At 58.8% G+C, this 16,585-nt stretch overlaps 2 protein-coding genes across 8 annotated transcripts; one reads left to right on the top strand and one right to left on the bottom strand.

Moving 5' to 3' along the window:
• Positions 1 to 13: 13 nt before the first annotated feature.
• On the bottom strand, positions 14 to 7,981 carry KLHL30 (kelch like family member 30). Of its 6 annotated transcripts, none has more exons than XM_063408576.1 (8): positions 4,031 to 4,190; positions 2,584 to 3,424; positions 2,335 to 2,503; positions 2,059 to 2,145; positions 1,691 to 1,846; positions 1,410 to 1,598; positions 756 to 901; positions 14 to 438 (listed from the first exon to the last, which is right to left on the bottom strand). In XM_063408576.1, exons 2-8 carry the CDS (start codon positions 3,355 to 3,357, stop codon positions 187 to 189), a joined length of 1,773 nt encoding a protein of 590 aa, XP_063264646.1. In that variant the 5' UTR covers positions 3,358 to 3,424; positions 4,031 to 4,190; the 3' UTR covers positions 14 to 186. The 6 variants fall into 6 exon arrangements, 3 of the variants coding, with proteins under 3 accessions (XP_063264646.1, XP_063264645.1, XP_063264644.1); XM_063408575.1 differs by lacking the exon at positions 4,031 to 4,190 and adding an exon at positions 3,565 to 3,803; XR_010081618.1 differs by lacking the exons at positions 14 to 438; positions 756 to 901; positions 1,410 to 1,598; ... (1 more) ...; positions 2,059 to 2,145; positions 2,335 to 2,503 and adding exons at positions 5,516 to 5,689; positions 5,775 to 5,964; positions 6,246 to 6,535; positions 7,598 to 7,981 and having other exon boundaries at positions 3,340 to 3,424; positions 4,031 to 5,449.
• Positions 7,982 to 11,388: 3,407 nt separating this feature from the next.
• FBXL12 (F-box and leucine rich repeat protein 12) lies at positions 11,389 to 14,149 on the top strand. Of its 2 annotated transcripts, XM_063408359.1 has the most exons (4): positions 11,389 to 11,546; positions 11,621 to 11,693; positions 11,915 to 12,208; positions 12,278 to 14,149. In XM_063408359.1, the coding sequence occupies exons 1-4, from the start codon at positions 11,461 to 11,463 to the stop codon at positions 12,686 to 12,688; spliced, it is 864 nt and encodes a 287-aa protein (XP_063264429.1). In that variant the 5' UTR covers positions 11,389 to 11,460; the 3' UTR covers positions 12,689 to 14,149. The 2 variants fall into 2 exon arrangements, with proteins under 2 accessions (XP_063264429.1, XP_063264427.1); XM_063408357.1 differs by having other exon boundaries at positions 11,915 to 14,149.
• Positions 14,150 to 16,585: the final 2,436 nt, after the last annotated feature.

The raw sequence follows: 16,585 nt of genomic DNA, 5'->3' as shown, positions 1-16,585 counted from the left end.
AGAGAGGATTAACCAAAGCGTGTTTATAAGGAAAAGCCTTTTCTCTGCAGTGGTGGGGGAGAACATGCGCCTGCTTGCCCCAGCCAGGCTGGCACAGGGGTTTCCACCTCCCACTCACCAACCTGAACAGGCAGCAGAAAAAGGGGAGCATGGATGTTGGGGGTGGCAGGCATCATCGTGGCTCTTCTACCACCCATGCTCACTCTGGAAAGGTTCTGTCCACTTGGAGGTGTCCATGAAGATGGAGGAGGAGCTGTGGAAGAGCCAGAGAGAGGGCAGGGAGCCCTCACATGTCCAGAGGTCCTTGGTGCAGTCATACACCTCCATTTCTACCCGGTAGTCCCCATCCATGCCCTTCCAGTGGCCACCGGTGACAAAGAGTCGGTCACCCAGTGCCACCATCCCGCCGTTCTCATGAAGGGTGTGTAGGAGCTGCACCTGTGTGAGGGACAGGGTGAGATGTGCAGGGAGTCCTTGGTGACCTCCTACTCCCACCACAGAGGACATTGGCCCACCAGACACCTCCCTCTGCCCCATCTTTTCTTTCTGTGGGGTTTGGGGGCCTCTGGTGCCTTGTGTGCATGTGATGGGGAGCAGGGGAGGAAGGAATGGGGCATCCTCAGCTCTGCAGGTGTTATAGAGCCAGGGGATGAGTGGGTAGGAGGGAGAGGAGGGTGCTGGCACTGAGGGGAAGCAGCTGGGAACACCATCCCCATATCCCAGGGAGACTGATGGTGCCTGGTCCCACATCCCACCTTCTGCCAGATGTTGGCCTCTGGGTTGTACACGTGCACCTTCTTGGTGTTGTCCCCGATGAGGTAGATGAGCCCGCGCAGGGTGGCGCAGCGTGGGGCTGACAGGTACTTGGGGATGAAGGGGGATGTGATCACACTCCACAGATCTGCAAGGAGCAGCCATTAGCAGTGCATCCCACCCTGGGCTCGCGATGCAGCTGCCAGTCGCTGAAAACAGCATTGCTATTTCAGGGGGAATTTGAAAGGGAGGAGGCAGAGCAGCCAGGCAGACTGGCACCCACAGTCCCCATCCAGCTGAGCACTGGGATTTTTGCATAAAAAACAGTGGGGGTGGGGACATGGTTTGTAGTGGTGCTGTGGCATTGGAAAGAGCCTGCTTGAGGAGGTGGCATTGTCACAGGGCGTTAGTTCCTTCCTAAGGCGGGCAGCCTCCCCTCCCCAGTGCCTCAGAGATTCCACTCCACGGAAGCTCAGGTCTGGGCTGTGTCACAGGTCTGTGACTCAGGTCCGTGCTGCCAACGGCCACATCCTGGGGCTCCTGGGCCCTGTGCCACAGCCACACCCTGTCAGCACCTGCTCACATCCCACAGGACCATGCCTGTCACCCTGAGGTGTCACCTCCCCCTCAGTCCCTGTGGCAGGGCCAGCTCTCACCTTGCACAGGGTTGTAGCACTGCAGAGTGAGCGCGTTGTACTTGACGGCGCAGGAGCCCACCAGGTAGAGCCTGCCCGAGCAGCTGGCAGCCGCAAAGTTGCTCACGTACTTGGGGGCCGGGCTGATGGCACACCAGCTCTTGTTGTACGGGTCATAGCGCTCCACCTCCACCGCATCCACCGTCGTCCCTGCAGGGTGACAGGGCACTGCAGCCACCCTGCTGCTCTGGGGCACCCGTGGGCCCCACCCTGGCAGCACCCCCAGGGCGTTTGAGCCTCACCCCCGATGACGTAGATCTCGCCGTTGAGGACGGCGCTGGTGTGGTTTGTGCGGGCTCTCAGCATGGACGCAATGGGCTTCCACACACCGTCCCTGGGGCAGAAGCACCAGGCCTGCGTCGTTGACCACGTGTCATTCTGGGACCCCCGGGAGCCACCTAGGGAGGGACAGGCAGGTGGGCCACCCTCTCCAAGTGCAGCTGTCCCTGGGTGTTCCTTGCCAGGGGCCAGATTTGCCCAAGCAGAGAGTAAGGAGAGGATTTTGCTCAGAGGGGAGCCCCTGGCCCCACACCAGTGCCTCATGTTCATAACACTGTCCCCTGTCCTCCATCCCTGCTGCTTGAAGCACCCCCCGTGCTCCAGCACTGACCTGTGACGTACACATCGTTGTTCAGAGCCACCAGGGAAAAGCCCCATTTGTTGTAATCAGGGAAGTCAGGCAGAGCCATCCATCGCCCTGAAACCCAGCAGAGCCAAGCAATGACCCCACAACCAGTGATGGCACTTTTTAAACCACTCTGTTTCAAGCCCATCCCAACCCAGCCAGTGTCTCTCTAAACTGACACTAGTTTGGGAAGAGGTGGCTTCGGGGCAGACAGATGGTTAATTAACATGGAGGGAGGTGGAGGAAGTGGGGGGCACTTACTGCTTTTGGGGTTGTAGAAGGCAAAGTTCCTGGTGGGAGCCGGCATTTCCAGCCCCCTCTCCTCATCCTCACCATCCTCCAGCACACGGCCGCCAACCACCACCAGCACCTCCTCCAGCTTCTGCGGTGGGGCTGGGGGGTTCTTCAGGGCTCCGGTGCCACTCTGCCCCTGATGGAAAGGCCAGGGTGGGGCCATCAGGCTCCTCCTTCCTGGCTCAGGGAGTGGCATTCAGGGGAAGGGGTACCCACCATGGTGCGGGATCGGGTGACGAGGGCCTTGCTGGCATCTGAGTCACGGACAAGAGGCTCTGTGGCAAGGAGGTTCTGCAGGTACTGGTCAGGCAGCGAGACAAGGTGGGTCAGCTCCAGCAGCTCCGGCAGGAACTGGGCTCGGGGTCCCGGGTCGTGGCGTACCCAACGCAGTACAGCCTCAACCAGGCTCCGCTCCTCCTGCACCTGCAGCTGGTCATTGGAGAGGTAGACAGCCAGCCTCTCCTTGGAGAGCTGGAGGAACTCTTCCTGAAGAGAGACGGCTTCAAAGTTCTCCTGCAAGAAAGACCAGGCCTTGGAGGAGACCTCAGGGCAGCCGTGGCTCTCACCAAACTCACAGATACCTAGGCAGTTGGTGGCATCCATCTGCTGCCGGAGGTAGCGGCTGCAGACCTTCTGGATAGCAGGGAAGTGGAGCTGGCTGGAGGTGCGCATCAGCCCCTCCACGTTGCCCTGGTTGATGGTGACCTTCCCCGTGTAGGCAAAATCAAGCAGCGTCTCCAGCGCACCGGGGTCTACTTCCTTCAGCTCCACCCGCGCTGCGATGCTCTCAGCAAAGTCACCGGAGAACATGGCATAGAAGTAGTGGCTGCAGAGGGCCAGGATGCCTCGGTGGCAGGGGAACTCCCGCCCGCCCGCCACCAGCGTCACGTCGGCCAGTTTGGGATTGGTGCGGAACTGCTGCAGCCCCTCCAGCACGGCCTGGGCGTGCGAAGGCAGGCAGAAGTCAAAGTCGTCCATGTTCCTCACCATGGTGCCGGGGACGGCCGTGGGGCCTGGCAGGCGGGCAGGGCCCGAGCAGCGGGAGGCGAGGGTGTCCCTGCTAGGAAAAGGCGACGGTGTTCCCCTGTCCCCCTGCCGCGAGTCCCTCCCGCCCTCCCAGCGCCCGAGTCACGGCAGCAGCGCCCGCACAAGCGCTTCCCACAGCCCCCTCCCACGGCGGCCGTGTTTTCTCCTCACCGCGCCGCAGCTGCGCTGCCGGGGCGGCCACCGCCCTTTGGGGGATGATTTTCGGGGCGATTCGATGCCTCTCGGCGCGGTCGCTCCCGCTCTCAGCAGCGCTCGCCAGCCCGGCCGGCCCGCGGGAGGGAAGGGCCCGCGGTCCCGGCGCCGGGCAGGGACACGCCACCTGACACGGGATCAGCCGGGACCAGCGGCACCCGCTATTTTTAGGCGGCACCTGGACCCCGCTCCCTGCCCTTAAAGGCACCGCGCGGGCAGAGCTCCCGCCGCCCCATCCCGCGGCGCTGCTGCCTTTAGGAACGCCTCCCCCTCGCCAAGGGGTCGCTGGGCACCGAGCCTGGAGGGACGAGCACCCACAGCCCCCTCCCTCCCCCCTTGGGCAGCAGGGGGTCCCCGCGCTGCCCCTCCTCGCTCCTCCGGCTGGCACTGCCGGTGCCGCTATAAATAAAGGTCATTATCTCACTCCGCGGTAGCCGAGGCCCGAACACCCGCCCTGGGAGAGGGGAGCCGGGCTGCTGAGGCGGCCCGCCCAGCTTGGCAGCTTTCTTCACCGCCCCGGAAAGCCTCGCTCAGCTGGGACAGAAGCGAGAAGGTTTTTATTGCAGCCCGCGGCCTCCGAAGCCCCTCGGCATCACTCCTCCAGGCTGAAGATCTCGGCCTCCTTCTCCTTCCAAAAGGCGAAGCTGCGATCGATGTAGCGGCAGATCTCGTCCCCCTCCTCCCGGGCGAGCCCCGGCCGCTGGCCCGGGCTGTGCAGGGTCCCGAAGTGCCGTGCCTTGATGTCGTCGAAGCCGTCGCGCCAGCCGCGCCGCCCGGCCGCGATCTCGTCGATGACGGCGCGGTGGAAGGCGCGCACCGCCCGCCAGCCGTGCCGGCCCAGCTGCTCGAACACCTCGAAACAGAGCAGGTGGCGGCCCCGGCGCTCCTCGGGGGGCAGGTCCTGCTCCAAGATGCGGAAATAGCCCAGCATGAAGAGCTCCAGCGACAGGCTGTCGTACTCGGCCGGGCCGCCCCCCGCCGCCGACACGAACTGCTCCGGGGAGAGCAGGGTGCGGGCGGGGGGCGGCGGCGGCGGCCGGCGGGAGGCGGCGTCCCGCCAGCCGCTCAGGAGCCGCTGGATGGCCGCTCTCTGCCGCGCCAGGCGCGCCGCCGCCCGCGCCCCGCTCCCCGCCGTCTGCCCGGGGTCCCCGGCGGGCTGGAGGGGCGCGTAAGCGGAGCGTCTCCAGTGGCTCAGGAAGAGCATCACGATCCGTTCCTTCCTCAAGCTGCCCCACTCTGGCCCCGGCCCCTTCCCCTGCCGCGGGGAGCCGCCGCCGCCGTCGGAAAACGCCTCCTCGCAGCTGATGCCCGAGTCGCTGGCGGCCTCCGCCTCCCCGGCCCCGGCGGGCGCGCTCCCCGCGGTTCCCCAGGCGGGCTCGAAGGCGCCGCGCAGGCTGCGGACGCAGACTCCGCACTGCCGGATCTCCCGCTGCGCCAGGCTGCCCCCCGGCTCCCGGGCGTGCCCGCCGGCGGCGGGGAGAGCGGAGGGGGCGGCGGGCAGAGAGGAGGGGGCGGCACGGGGACCCCACACGCCCTCGGCGTTGCCCAGCAGCGCGGCCAGGCTATTGACGGCGCCGGCCAGGCGGCCGCACCAGAGGGGCAGGGGCTGCCCCGGAGCGGGCGGGGGGCTGCGGACGGAGATGTTGAGCAGCGGGGCGGGCAGGAGGGCGCGGAGCTCCCTCACCAGGCGCCGCAGCTCGCTCTGGTACACCTCGCCACGCCGCCGCAGGCGCAGGCTCTCCACTGCCCACTCCAACTGATGCAGGTCGGCCTCGGTCAGCAGCTCCCCGAACGGGCCCAGCACGGCTTGGTGGGAGGGCGAGAAGCTCCAGGAGCCCGTATCCTGCGGAGAGAGGCGGTCAGCCACTTCCGACAGCCCGCGCCCCTCTGCTCCCCGTGCCCCTCGTACCTGCCCTCCCGCCGGGTCCTCGTCCGCCAGTCGGGCCCGCAGCCGCCGCACCATCACTTGCCGCTTCCACTCGGGGATGAGGCGGCCCCGCTCATCGTGCGTGGGCACCAGGGATTCCGCGTCTGCCTCCGCGGGGTCCGGCCCGGGCGGCCCCGCCGGCCCGGGAGCCCCGTCCTGTGCGGAGAGAGTCATGGGGGCTCGAAGGGCTACGGCCGCCGAGGGGACGAGCCGGGGGCCGCGGGCCGAGCCAGCGACCTACCGGGTGGGCGAGGAAGGGCGCCGGGATCCTGGCCCGCTGCGAGGGCTTGCGGAGCTTCAGCTCCGCCGGCACCGACCTGCCGGGCTCCATCCCCTGCCGGGCCGGGCGGCTGCTGGGGGCAGAGGCGCGGGCCTCCTCCTGGGGAGGGCAGCAAGGGGAGGTGGCCCCAACACCTCCAGGGCTCCCCCGGCTGAGGGGTGACCCGACACATCAGCCCGGAGCTTGGGGAGAGCCCTCCTCGGGGACAGCCACGGGTGGATCTGACTCCTTTGGAGGACGGGATGGAGCTGAGGAATCCCTGCTGCCCGCTGTCCCCCTGCAGCCAAGGACCGAGCCCGGGGCCACCCCATGGCCGCCAGCCCTTCCCCGGATGTCCCATGTCCCCAGCCCGTCCCCCCGCTCCCTGGGGACACAGGCTGCCATTCCTGGGGGGTGGGGGTGCCTCCTGCCCCAGCCCCAGTGGGGTCCTACCTGCTGCAGGGGGCTGCGCTGGCTGCTGCTGAAGGTGCGGGCTCGGGCCCTGCCGTGCCGTGCTCAGGGAGCACCCGGAGGCGGTGGGGCTGCAGCCCCACAGTCCCTTGTGGGGAGCAGTGAGCAGCACGGGGCAGCAGGGAGGGCTGGAGTGTTCGGGCAGGGCACAGAGGCATTGAGCATCGTATCAATATTTGATGGGGCATCGAGTGGCAGCACCAGGGCTCCGCGGGTGGAACTGGCGCCATTCCTGGAGACAGTGGCGTGGTGACTTGGCTCTGAGCCTTGTCCTGTGGAGAACGGCCGAGGCTGGTCATGGCCCCGGGCCATGGGACAGAGGAAGTGTCTTGCACAGAGGCGCTGAGGGCAGGTTCTGGCAGTGGGGGATGTTAGCAGAGGTTCTGCTGCACCCATGCCTGGGCATCGGTTACTGGCATTCAGCCACATTTGTGTTCTTTCCCTCCACTGCCATCCATTATATATGGCCAGCTTGGACTCGTGGGGCTCACTTACATGTGAGAAATTCAATCGAGGGGCTGGAATAAAATTAAGAAGCAGCAGATCTAAGCCTATAAACACCGATTAGCTGGCGAGGATCCATTACCGTCAGCCTCTCAAGCCTCCCTGGCTTCAGTGCAGGCTGACACCCAGCTCTCATGGGGAGAATGAGCTTATGCTGGCCAGAGCCACAGCGTGAGCACGGGTTATGCTTTGCTGTAGGAGGGCAGAATTTGCTGAAAGCCTTTTGGCAAAGGGTTGTGCCAGGGTTGTATCCCCCAGCCTGGAGAGCCTCTTCTGAGACTGCAGCTCTCCACAGTGCAAGGGTGTGCAGGAGCATGAGAGGATATTCTGCCCTAAACCTCCATCTCTGCCTCTTTTCTCACCCTGTTCCTCAGGAAAGCAGGCACTGCCCCCTTCAGGATCTGCTCAGAGAATCTCAGGGGATTCCCCTTTTCCTTTTCCCTCTTCTTCCTTTCCATTTCCTGGCTGCATACCCACAGGGATGAGCAAAGCAGCACCGAAACAACCAAGGATGGTCTCTCTCCTCCAGTTCCAACAACCACATTCATCCCTCTCCACCAGTTCTTCGGCCTTATCCCACCCTCTGCCCAATTTCCCACAGCCGGATCCTTCCCTCTCCCTCAGCTCCCGCTCCCCCAGTCCTGCAGTAATGAGCAGAAGAAACCAGGCAAGGCCCTTCTCAGCATCCCGGGTTTCAGAGGGGCCATGGGGGATCCACGTCAGATGGGATCAAGGGGAGGAGGTGCACTTGAGGGCAGCTCTTCTCCCCCGCTCCCTCGGGGGCCACAATGGACCCTCCTGCCCCGGCCCGTTCCTGTCCAGCTCCTCACACGCTCTGGCCACGCTGCTGGGCCCCCGGGGCTCGGTGCCCTGTCCCCATGGGAGAATGTCCGGCCCCGCCGCCTCCAGGAGCAGCGTCCTCCTGCGCCTCCCGCTGCTGCCGCTGCCGCCAGCGCACCACGAAGGGATGGAGGCGGCGGGGCCGGCACGGGGCCAGCGCGGCTCGGCTGTCCTGGCCCTGCAGCCGGCGGAGGGCCTCGATGGGCCCTTGGCACACCGGGCAGGTGGCGGCGGCGGCCCGGGGCTGGATGCAGGCGTGGCAGAACACGTGTCCGCAGGGCTCCACGGCCGCGGGGCTCTGCAGGAAATCCACGCAGGTCCCGCAGACCCTGGCGCCCCTCAGGGCTCTCCCTTCCCCGGGGCCGCCATGGCCGTGAGGGGAGCGGCGCCACAGCGCCCCCTGGCGGCGCCGGGAGCCGCAGCGCCCCTGGGCCGCGCCCGGCCCCGCACGGAGGGGAAAGGCCGGGAGGGCTGCGCTGGGCTTGTGCTGCTGTTCCGTGTTACTGCCACAGTTATTGGTGTTTGCCTTGATAAAGGTATATTAGTAAAGAACTGCTATTCCTTTTCCTATATCTTTGCCTGAAAGCCCCGTATTTTCAAAGTTACAATAATTTGGAGGGTTCCCACCTTCCTTGGAAGACATCTGTCTTTTACATCAAGACAATGTGGAACGGTGGCTTGGGAAGACAAACAGCCTCACTCCACACATCCCCGTCTTCCTTCTTCTCCCACCCAGCTTTATATGCTGAGCATGACGCCATAAGGTCTGGGATATCCCTGGGTCCATTGGGGTCACCTGCCCTGGGTGTGTCCCCTCCCAATTTCCCATGCACTCCCAGCACTCTCCCCAGCGTGTCAATATAAGGGAAACCTTTGGCTCTGTGGAAGTTCTGTTCAGCAATAACAAAAACATTTCTAGATTAGCAACCCCGTGTTTAGCACAAATCCAAAACATATTCATGCCAGCCACTGCCTGGAAGAAAATTAACTCTACCCCAGCCAAACTCAACACACCTATATAACCTGAAATTTTATTCAAGTTGGTGATAAAACAGAAATACATTAATATCTTTTAATCAATTTTAATCCTCTTTTATTTGGAATACAGTACTAGTTACAGATATTCTGCCACATGAAAATGAACTTTCAATTTTCAATTCATAGATTTCAAAGCATCTTTAGAATCTCCCAACATCCACAACCTCCCCATCTTACTAGAATTAGGTAGGATCTCTCCTTTTCCTCATGCTGATTATATAAAGGTTTATCACTTCCGTTATAGCCATTTTCCATTAATGTATTTTTCAAGTCTCAAAATGCCGAAAACAGTAATTTGATTAAACAGGCATTTTTGGTATGAATTAATCAGAAGCAAAAGGAAGTACAGACCCAATCTTCCCTGGATCCTGACTCCTCAGTCTGTGCCACATGCACAGTGGTCAGAAATGAGCCCAGGCACCACTGACCATGCCTTTAGCACAAGCACCCCCAAGGCTCTTACACTGACACACAGTGAAGGAAGGTGTTGATAAAGTGAGCTGAGAAAGTTCTTCAGCCATTAGGGCACTCCTCCCGGTCTGGGACACAGCAGATCTGGAACTTGACCTCCAGTTCCTCCTGGCAGATGCTCTAGCAGCACATGGCCACTTCTGCCACTTCTTGGACCTCTGGTTTACCTGCCTGAGCATGGGATGTTCTTCCACTGCTCAGAGAGAGGAGTCCTTCCCCTGTGAGGCTGTGAGCTTCTCTGTGAACTTCTCCAGCGTGGATCCAATCTCACAAGCAGCACTCCTCCCAAACTGCTGCAGCCTGGGTCACTCTTCCATGGGGTGCAGCCCTCCAAGGCCAGGCTGCTCCAGCCTGGGAGCAGGGACCCCTCTCTCCTCCAGGTCTCCCAACGGAGCACAGCTTCCTCCAGGCATCCACCCACTCCAGCCTGGGCACCTCCTCCCCTATGGGCTGTGCATGGATCTCTGCATCCCCAGGGGCTGTGCATGGATCTCTGTATCCCCCATGGATCCCCAGGGGCTGTGGATGGATCTCTGCATCCCCCATGGATCCCCAGGGGCTGCAGGGTCACAGCTACCTCACCATGGTCTCACCATGGCCTGCAGAGGAATTTCAGCTCCAGTGCCTGCAGCAGCTCCTGCCCTCCCTCCCCACTGACCCTGGTGTCTCCACATTGTTTCCCTCACATGTTCTCACCTCTTCTCTAGCTGGAATTAACAGTGCACCCCCCTTTGTTTTGATTTTCTTCATAAATCTGTTACCACAGAGGCGTTACCAACATCTCTCCTGGGCCCAGCCTTGGCCAGCAGCGCGTCCCATCTCCAGAGCCATCAGGGACTGGCTCTGCTGGACATGGTGGGAGCTTCCAGCAGCCTCTCACAGGAGCCCCCCTGGCTACCAAAAACCAGGCTGTGCAAAAGCACCACATTGCTGAACTGCAGAAGTGGGTCCACAGCACAGGCAGCCGCGAGTCCCCAGGGGAAGGAGCTCAGTTTGCTTTCTGTCACAACTGAACCTCAGACTCTGAGGCTTCCAGGTGAAGACAGCCTTCAGCTGTACCTTAGTGGCTTCAGCAGCAGCCTTGGCTCACTTGCCAGCTCAGCATCCCGTACTTGACTGACATAAATCTTACACGTATTCTGCCCTGATGCCTGTGAAGATTCACCTCCTCAGGGAGACCACGGTGTTGCCAAACCCCTGGAACTACAAAGACAAGTCTGGCAATTGCTGCTACTGCCACTACAACTGCATAGCCAGAGCCTCCTCCCACCAGGGAGGATTCTGTGCCCACCTGTATAGAAGTAAATTGTTTGCTGCTCAGACTTTTAGAGAAGTCTCTTCAGGCTTCTCCCTTTCTGTTCCACCTTCCACATTGGATGTGAAAAAAGATCACAGAAACCTGCTACCAAATGGAGCAAAACAACTTCTGAACATCAGGACAAGGAGATCTCTGCTCAGAGACCATTAGTGGGCAAAAAGCACTTGGTGTGGGCTATGGAAGAGAGACAAGTGTGTGTCTGGGGACACTGGGGCAATGAGGCTGGCATCAGTGTGAAGGTGTGCTTGTGAAGGCCCTGGGGTGTCAGAATAAAGGGAAAATACAACAGTGTGTGTGTCCACAGGGGTGAGAGGGAGAGGAAAGAAAACAAGCAGACAACTCCAAAGTGTTGTCTGGTGAAATGTGTCATCTTCCAGAGGACAATGAAGCTTTGCCGAGGTAGGGACAGCGTATTTTACCTGCTCGTGGTCAGCGTTGAATTTATTACTTTGTATTCTCTTCTTTGGGAATTGCAACTATGCCCTGCAGATATTCCAGGCTCTTTTCTGAGAGTCATGACAGCTGTTCCCATCCTGTACTGGCCTGCTGGGTAGCCAGAGAGGAAATTATGGAGCTGATGCCACGTGAAAATTAGAAGGGTGTTAGAAACAAGAGGTCAGGGAGAGGGACTGGACCAGGAATGGTCAGTGCTAAGCCACTTCTCCTCCAAGAGACACCAAGGGGGACAGTGCCAGGAAAGAAGAGGCACCGGGGGTAGGGTGGGGGGATGACAGGACAAGAGGCACGCAGAAGTGGGGACAAGAGGCACCGAGCAGGGGACAAGAGGCACCACGGGATGGGCGACACTGGATGAGACACCGGGGCTCAACGCGGAGGAACGAAGAGGCACCGGGAGGGGGTTGTCGGTAAGGAAGGGGGTTAAACAGGGAGGTCCCGAGCCCAGCGGAGCTCCCGGGGCCTGCCGGTCGCTGCGGGGCCGTGCCCGCTCTGGCAGTGCCGGCGGGGCGGCCCCGGGGCCGCGGCGTCGCCAGGGCCGCGCCCGGGTTTGTTGTAGCAACGGCCGCGATGGCAGCGAGGCCGCCCCTGCCCGACTCGGTGCTGCTGCAGGTCCTGGCGCTGCTGCCGCTGCGGGACCGGCTGCGAGCGGCCAGGTAGGGCCTCGGCGGGCGGGAGCGGCCGCCTGCCGCTTCCCGCCCCGGCGCTGAGGGCCGTCTCCTCCCCGCAGGGTGTGCCGGCGGTGGCAGCGGCTGGCGCAGGACCGGGCGGTCTGGACTCATGTGGATCTGAGCCCTCACCGGGTACGGGCCGCCCGTCCGCACCGCGGGGCGGGGGCGGAGAGAGCTCCGCTCCGGGCAGGAGGGGTGGGGGGAGGCGACATCACCCCACCGTGGACAAACACTGAGCCGGGGAGGGGTCAGATCACCCCGCTGCAGGCAGAAGCCCAGGGGAATGTGGGGGCACTGCGACAGGGGTGCCCGTCCCTACCCCATTCCCTGGAGCTAGGCCCTTTCTCCCGCAGATCACCCGCCGCACGCTGTGGCACCTGGTGCGCCACCGCCTCCCCGACAGCGTGTGCACCCTGCGGATGCGGGGCGCGCCTCGGCCCGGCGGCAAGCAGCGGCTGCTCTCGCCGGCACTGCTGGCTGCCCTGCGGGAGCGCTGCCCCCAGCTCCAGCGGCTGTGCCTCACCGACACCGACCTCCGCCACGTCCCCTACGAGAGCATGCCCGCTTCTGTCACCACGCTGGAGCTGAGCCTCTGCGACATCCCCGATGCCTGGTTCTGCGTCTCCCCTTCGGTGCCATCACCACAGGTACAACACCTCGCTATCCACAGCGTTCCCACCTTTTCTGACCATCACCTTCTTGACATTTCCTCACAGAGCCACTTGAAGACACTGAGCCTTTGCGGCACCTACCGCATCACTGATACGGGGATCCAAGCAGCAGCCCCGCACCTGGAGGAGCTGGAACGCCTGGTTCTGCGGCACTGCATCATTGGTGACGCTGCCATGGTGTTCATCGGGCGCCACATGAAGCGGCTGCGCTACCTGGAAATCAGCCATGCCTGCTTCCTCACCAACAGGGGGCTGGTCGCGATCGTGACACTGGAGCGCCTGGAGACCCTGTGCCTTGACCTCTATGACTTGGTCTCCCTCGGTTCTGTTATCGCTTTGTTGCAAGTGCTGCCTCGCCTGAGCCACCTCAAATTAGGTGGAACTTGCTTTGAAGATGAACTCCTCAGTAAAATTCAGGAGAATTTTCCACATTGCACCATCTCTCACACCCCATGACAGCCTGAAGTGCAATCCTTCCTTCCCTAGGACACCTGAAGTGCTCTTTTTTTTTTTTTTTTGTACTGCCTGTTTTTGTATACATAGCTTTGGGATACAATTCCCACTTGCCTTAAAATATTACGTTTTTTTCACATAAATATGTTAAAGAGCTTGTCATGTATTTAACAAAGCTTGTTAACAAGCTTTAGGTAGGATTCCCCCTTCCATGTTTTCCATGGATCAGAGGAATAGGAAAGCTGGGAAGGACACCCAGCCTTTGGGAACCCCAGTGACCAAAAACTAGCTGGGGTGGTGACAAGTTCAAGCTCTGTCTTCTCCACTTTCTCCACTGTCAAGGATTAGGCAGCAGCTTAATGAGTGTAGAATTCAAGGAGTGAAGTGAAGCACCCTTCTGTCATGGAAAAAACAGACCAGGCAGCCAAAACCTCACAATTACCAATTCCTTCTCCTTTCCTTCAAATTCAGATCTTCAAGTCACTTGTCATACTGGTCATGAGGATTCCTGAACACCTGGTCTGAACAGCCAGACATCCTGTCTGCCCCAGGCACTGCTGGGGCTGCTGTTACCGCTGAGTTTTGCTGGTAACATCCATATTTTTTCTCATCACCTTTTATAGTCTGCATTTCCATCCTCTTCCTCCCCATCCCCCAATAGCCTAACACCAGATAACCACCTAAATGTTATGTTGTTACTCTTAGTTTTTAGTCTATATTTTTAAACAAATATTGCATTTCTTTAAAAAAACTTGAAAGCTTTTAACTTTCATTTGAACCCTTGTTTTAGGACTTGGGTTTTTGTTTTTACCTGCTTTGGCATCTCTCCTGCCCCCTTAGGACAGCATTGCTTGTGACAAGAGCATCCCACAGGAAACAGAGCAGGGCAACTAATGCCTTTGAGCATCTGAGCCTTTTCTGCCCTGTTTTAATCACAAATACCCCCTGCTCTCCATTCAGCTGCAGCACATGCAGCAAACCTTTGAGTTTCAGACAGTCCTGGAGGCAGTGACCCTCCCTGTGGTGAAATCCTCATTGCTGTCCGGTGGCCTTTGTGCCCTTGCCTCTTTTTTAATCCTAAACTCAGTCTCAGGGTGGCTTCAGGGCAAATATCCCAAGGTAAAACGTTCAAGCTCTGCTTTGGAAAGCAAAGGTTGTTGACCTACTAACTACTGCTCCGTGTTTATCCCAGACAAGGAGATTAACACCAAAGGGATCAGCCTTATTAAAACCTCCAGCATTCCCTGTTCCAGCACTCTCTGGGAAGGGGAGGGACAGTACAACAGGAAAAAGGAAGACCAAAACCAGTAAAAATCCATCAGTCAGTCAAGGCACAGCAAGATGCAGCATGAACCTCAATGTTCTCCTGATCTTTGCAATCCTGATGGCACAACAACAGAATTTAATATCCCCACAGTCACAACATGCCAGTTTTCCATTAACTAATTATATTTCTATAAGCTATACAGTCTCTCTGGGTTGAGTTATTCATGTCTCTCTGGTCCCTAGGCCTGTTTGAGGTGTTTCTGGCCCCTAGGTTTGTTTTCTATGCACAGATAGCTCCAGTATTGTCCCTGGCACGTGGCTTTTATAGTAGAGGGGGCACGGATTTGGGTTGCTATTTTGCTGGGTGTGGTGATAATGATTTATAGGGAATTAACAATGGTACTGGGTTTGTACCAAGTATATATGGTTTGTTTTTCTTTGTCCTACCCTGTGTCCCAGTTTCAGTATCCTGTTTTGGGGGTTTATTAGTAATTGCACCCAGTTTTTTATGGAGGAGTAGGTTTGGTGTGAGTAGGGAAGAGATTTCCCAGCCTTTCATCTCCTCCTTCTCCTTTAAATCTAGTATGTCACCTTTTGAGAATGTTAAGTTTCCCTTGAATGTCAAAGAGACCACTCGGTATTTTATCTGGCAAGCTTTCTCTATACAGTCTGCAGCTTGTCTAGAGTGAGGGCAGAGATGTCTGGAGGGGTTGAGGAGAGCCCTGACCCAGGCGTGGAAAATCCTGAGTGCTGTGGGGAATGGGAGAAAATGGGCCAGACCTTGAAGGAATTCTCTGACCCCATAGCCTGGGACTTTCCATGTGAACAAATTCAGAACCCAGATGAGGTGGGGAAATATTTGCAAGAGAACTGCAATGACAACTCTAAGGAGAAAAAGCTCATTGCAATAAGCTGGGCCCTGGCATGTGCTTATGGATAAACACTGCTGGATACTGTAGGGCAGCAGATAGAGGCAGGGGGGCAGGGAGATAAATCAGCAGATACCCCAGTCCCTCAGACTGGAGCAGATACCCCAGTCCCTCAGGGTACAGCAGATACCCCAGTCCATCAGGGTACAACAGATACCCCAGTCCCTCAGGGTGAGCAGATATCCCAGTCCCTCAGGGTGAGGAGATACCCCAGTCCCTGAGGGTACAGCAGATACCCCAGTCCCTCAGGCTGCAGCAGATAACCCAGTCCCTGAGGGTACAGCAGATACCCCAGTCCCTGAGGGGGCAGCAGATACCCCAGTCCCTCAGACTGGAGCAGATACCCCAGTCCATCAGGGTGAGCAGATACCCCAGTCCCTCAGGGTACAGCAGATACCCCAGTCCCTCAGGGGGCAGCAGATACCCCAGTCCCTGAGGGTGCTGCAGATACCCCAGTCCCTCAGGGGGCAGCAGATACCCCAGTCCCTGAGGGTACAGCAGATACCCCAGTCCCTGAGGGTACAGCAGATACCCCAGTCCCTCAGGGGACAGCAGATACCCCAGTCCCTCAGACTGCAGCTAAACCACACAGTGAGCATAAGCCAATGGCAGTTGCTCCTATCATGGAAAAAAGCACAAAACCTAAACCAGTCACCCAGTGAATGATGATTATGATGATGATGATGATGATGTGGGGGAAGGACCCTCAAAGCCAGCTCCAGTTACTGGCTCAAGATCAGAATAAATGAGTAGGAAAAGTACAGAGAACTATGGTGTGCCTGAAGCTCATAGGCTGCCAGGGGAAAGAGGACTGAGACCTGTGAACACAAGTTTCCAAAGGTCCAAGCAAGCTTTTTGTCTCGGCACATTTATCTATGTGAGATGTAGCTGGAAACTTTTCCATTTAGATTTGGACTGCAAGAATGTGACAGAATGGCACTTTGGCAGAATGTGACAGCACATACAGCTGAAAAGGAAAGTGTGTGGCACTAGCATGTTTTGACAGAAGCAGATTTCTGTACTGCTTCTGTCTTAACACATTTCTCTGCAAGTAAATGGACATTTCACACTCTGAGAGACTGAAAGTGCATGATGCTACTGTATAGCTGGGAATGAAAGTGCAGTGCACCACGATTGTGTGTGCAGTTCACAGGCTGCAAGGAAAAATAACTTGATTGTGGTGCGAATACGAGTTTGCAAACAGAAGGGAAAGCCAGTGATGTCTTTCTATTCTGGCACACGTTCTTTGAGAGCAGTGGACTTTGGATCTCCACGTGGGATGGTTTGGAGACAGCCACGGTCCCCCTCTGTCTCTGTCAAGCACTCCGTACTGCTCAGCAGCGCCACCAGCTGTGGCTGTACCCACAAACCAGTCCCATGGTGCACACGGCTGCTCACAGCCCTCACACGGAATGAGCCAGGACACAAAGGCTTTGCTGCCCTTCCTCTAATCTACCTTATTGTGATTTCCTCTCACATGGCAACGTGAACTCGTTCCCAAATCACCCTCTGATCCAGCAGGACTGGTCAGGGAAAGGTACCCCTAACAGGATGCTGACCGACTGATCAGGCACCAGGGTCTTGGCTTTCCTGGGAAGCTGACAGAGAAATTAAACACGAAGGGTCAAATGAACGTCCCCACACTAAGAGTTGAGGACCCCTCACCATTTCATGTGACACTTGGATTTTCTACATCAGAGGTGTC

Source organism: Prinia subflava, chromosome 11 (genome assembly GCF_021018805.1).
Source record: "Prinia subflava isolate CZ2003 ecotype Zambia chromosome 11, Cam_Psub_1.2, whole genome shotgun sequence".
Classification (NCBI taxonomy): Eukaryota; Metazoa; Chordata; class Aves; order Passeriformes; family Cisticolidae; genus Prinia; species Prinia subflava.
The sequence above is the reverse complement of the archived record's forward strand: the minus strand, read 5'-3'. Positions and strand labels throughout refer to the sequence as shown.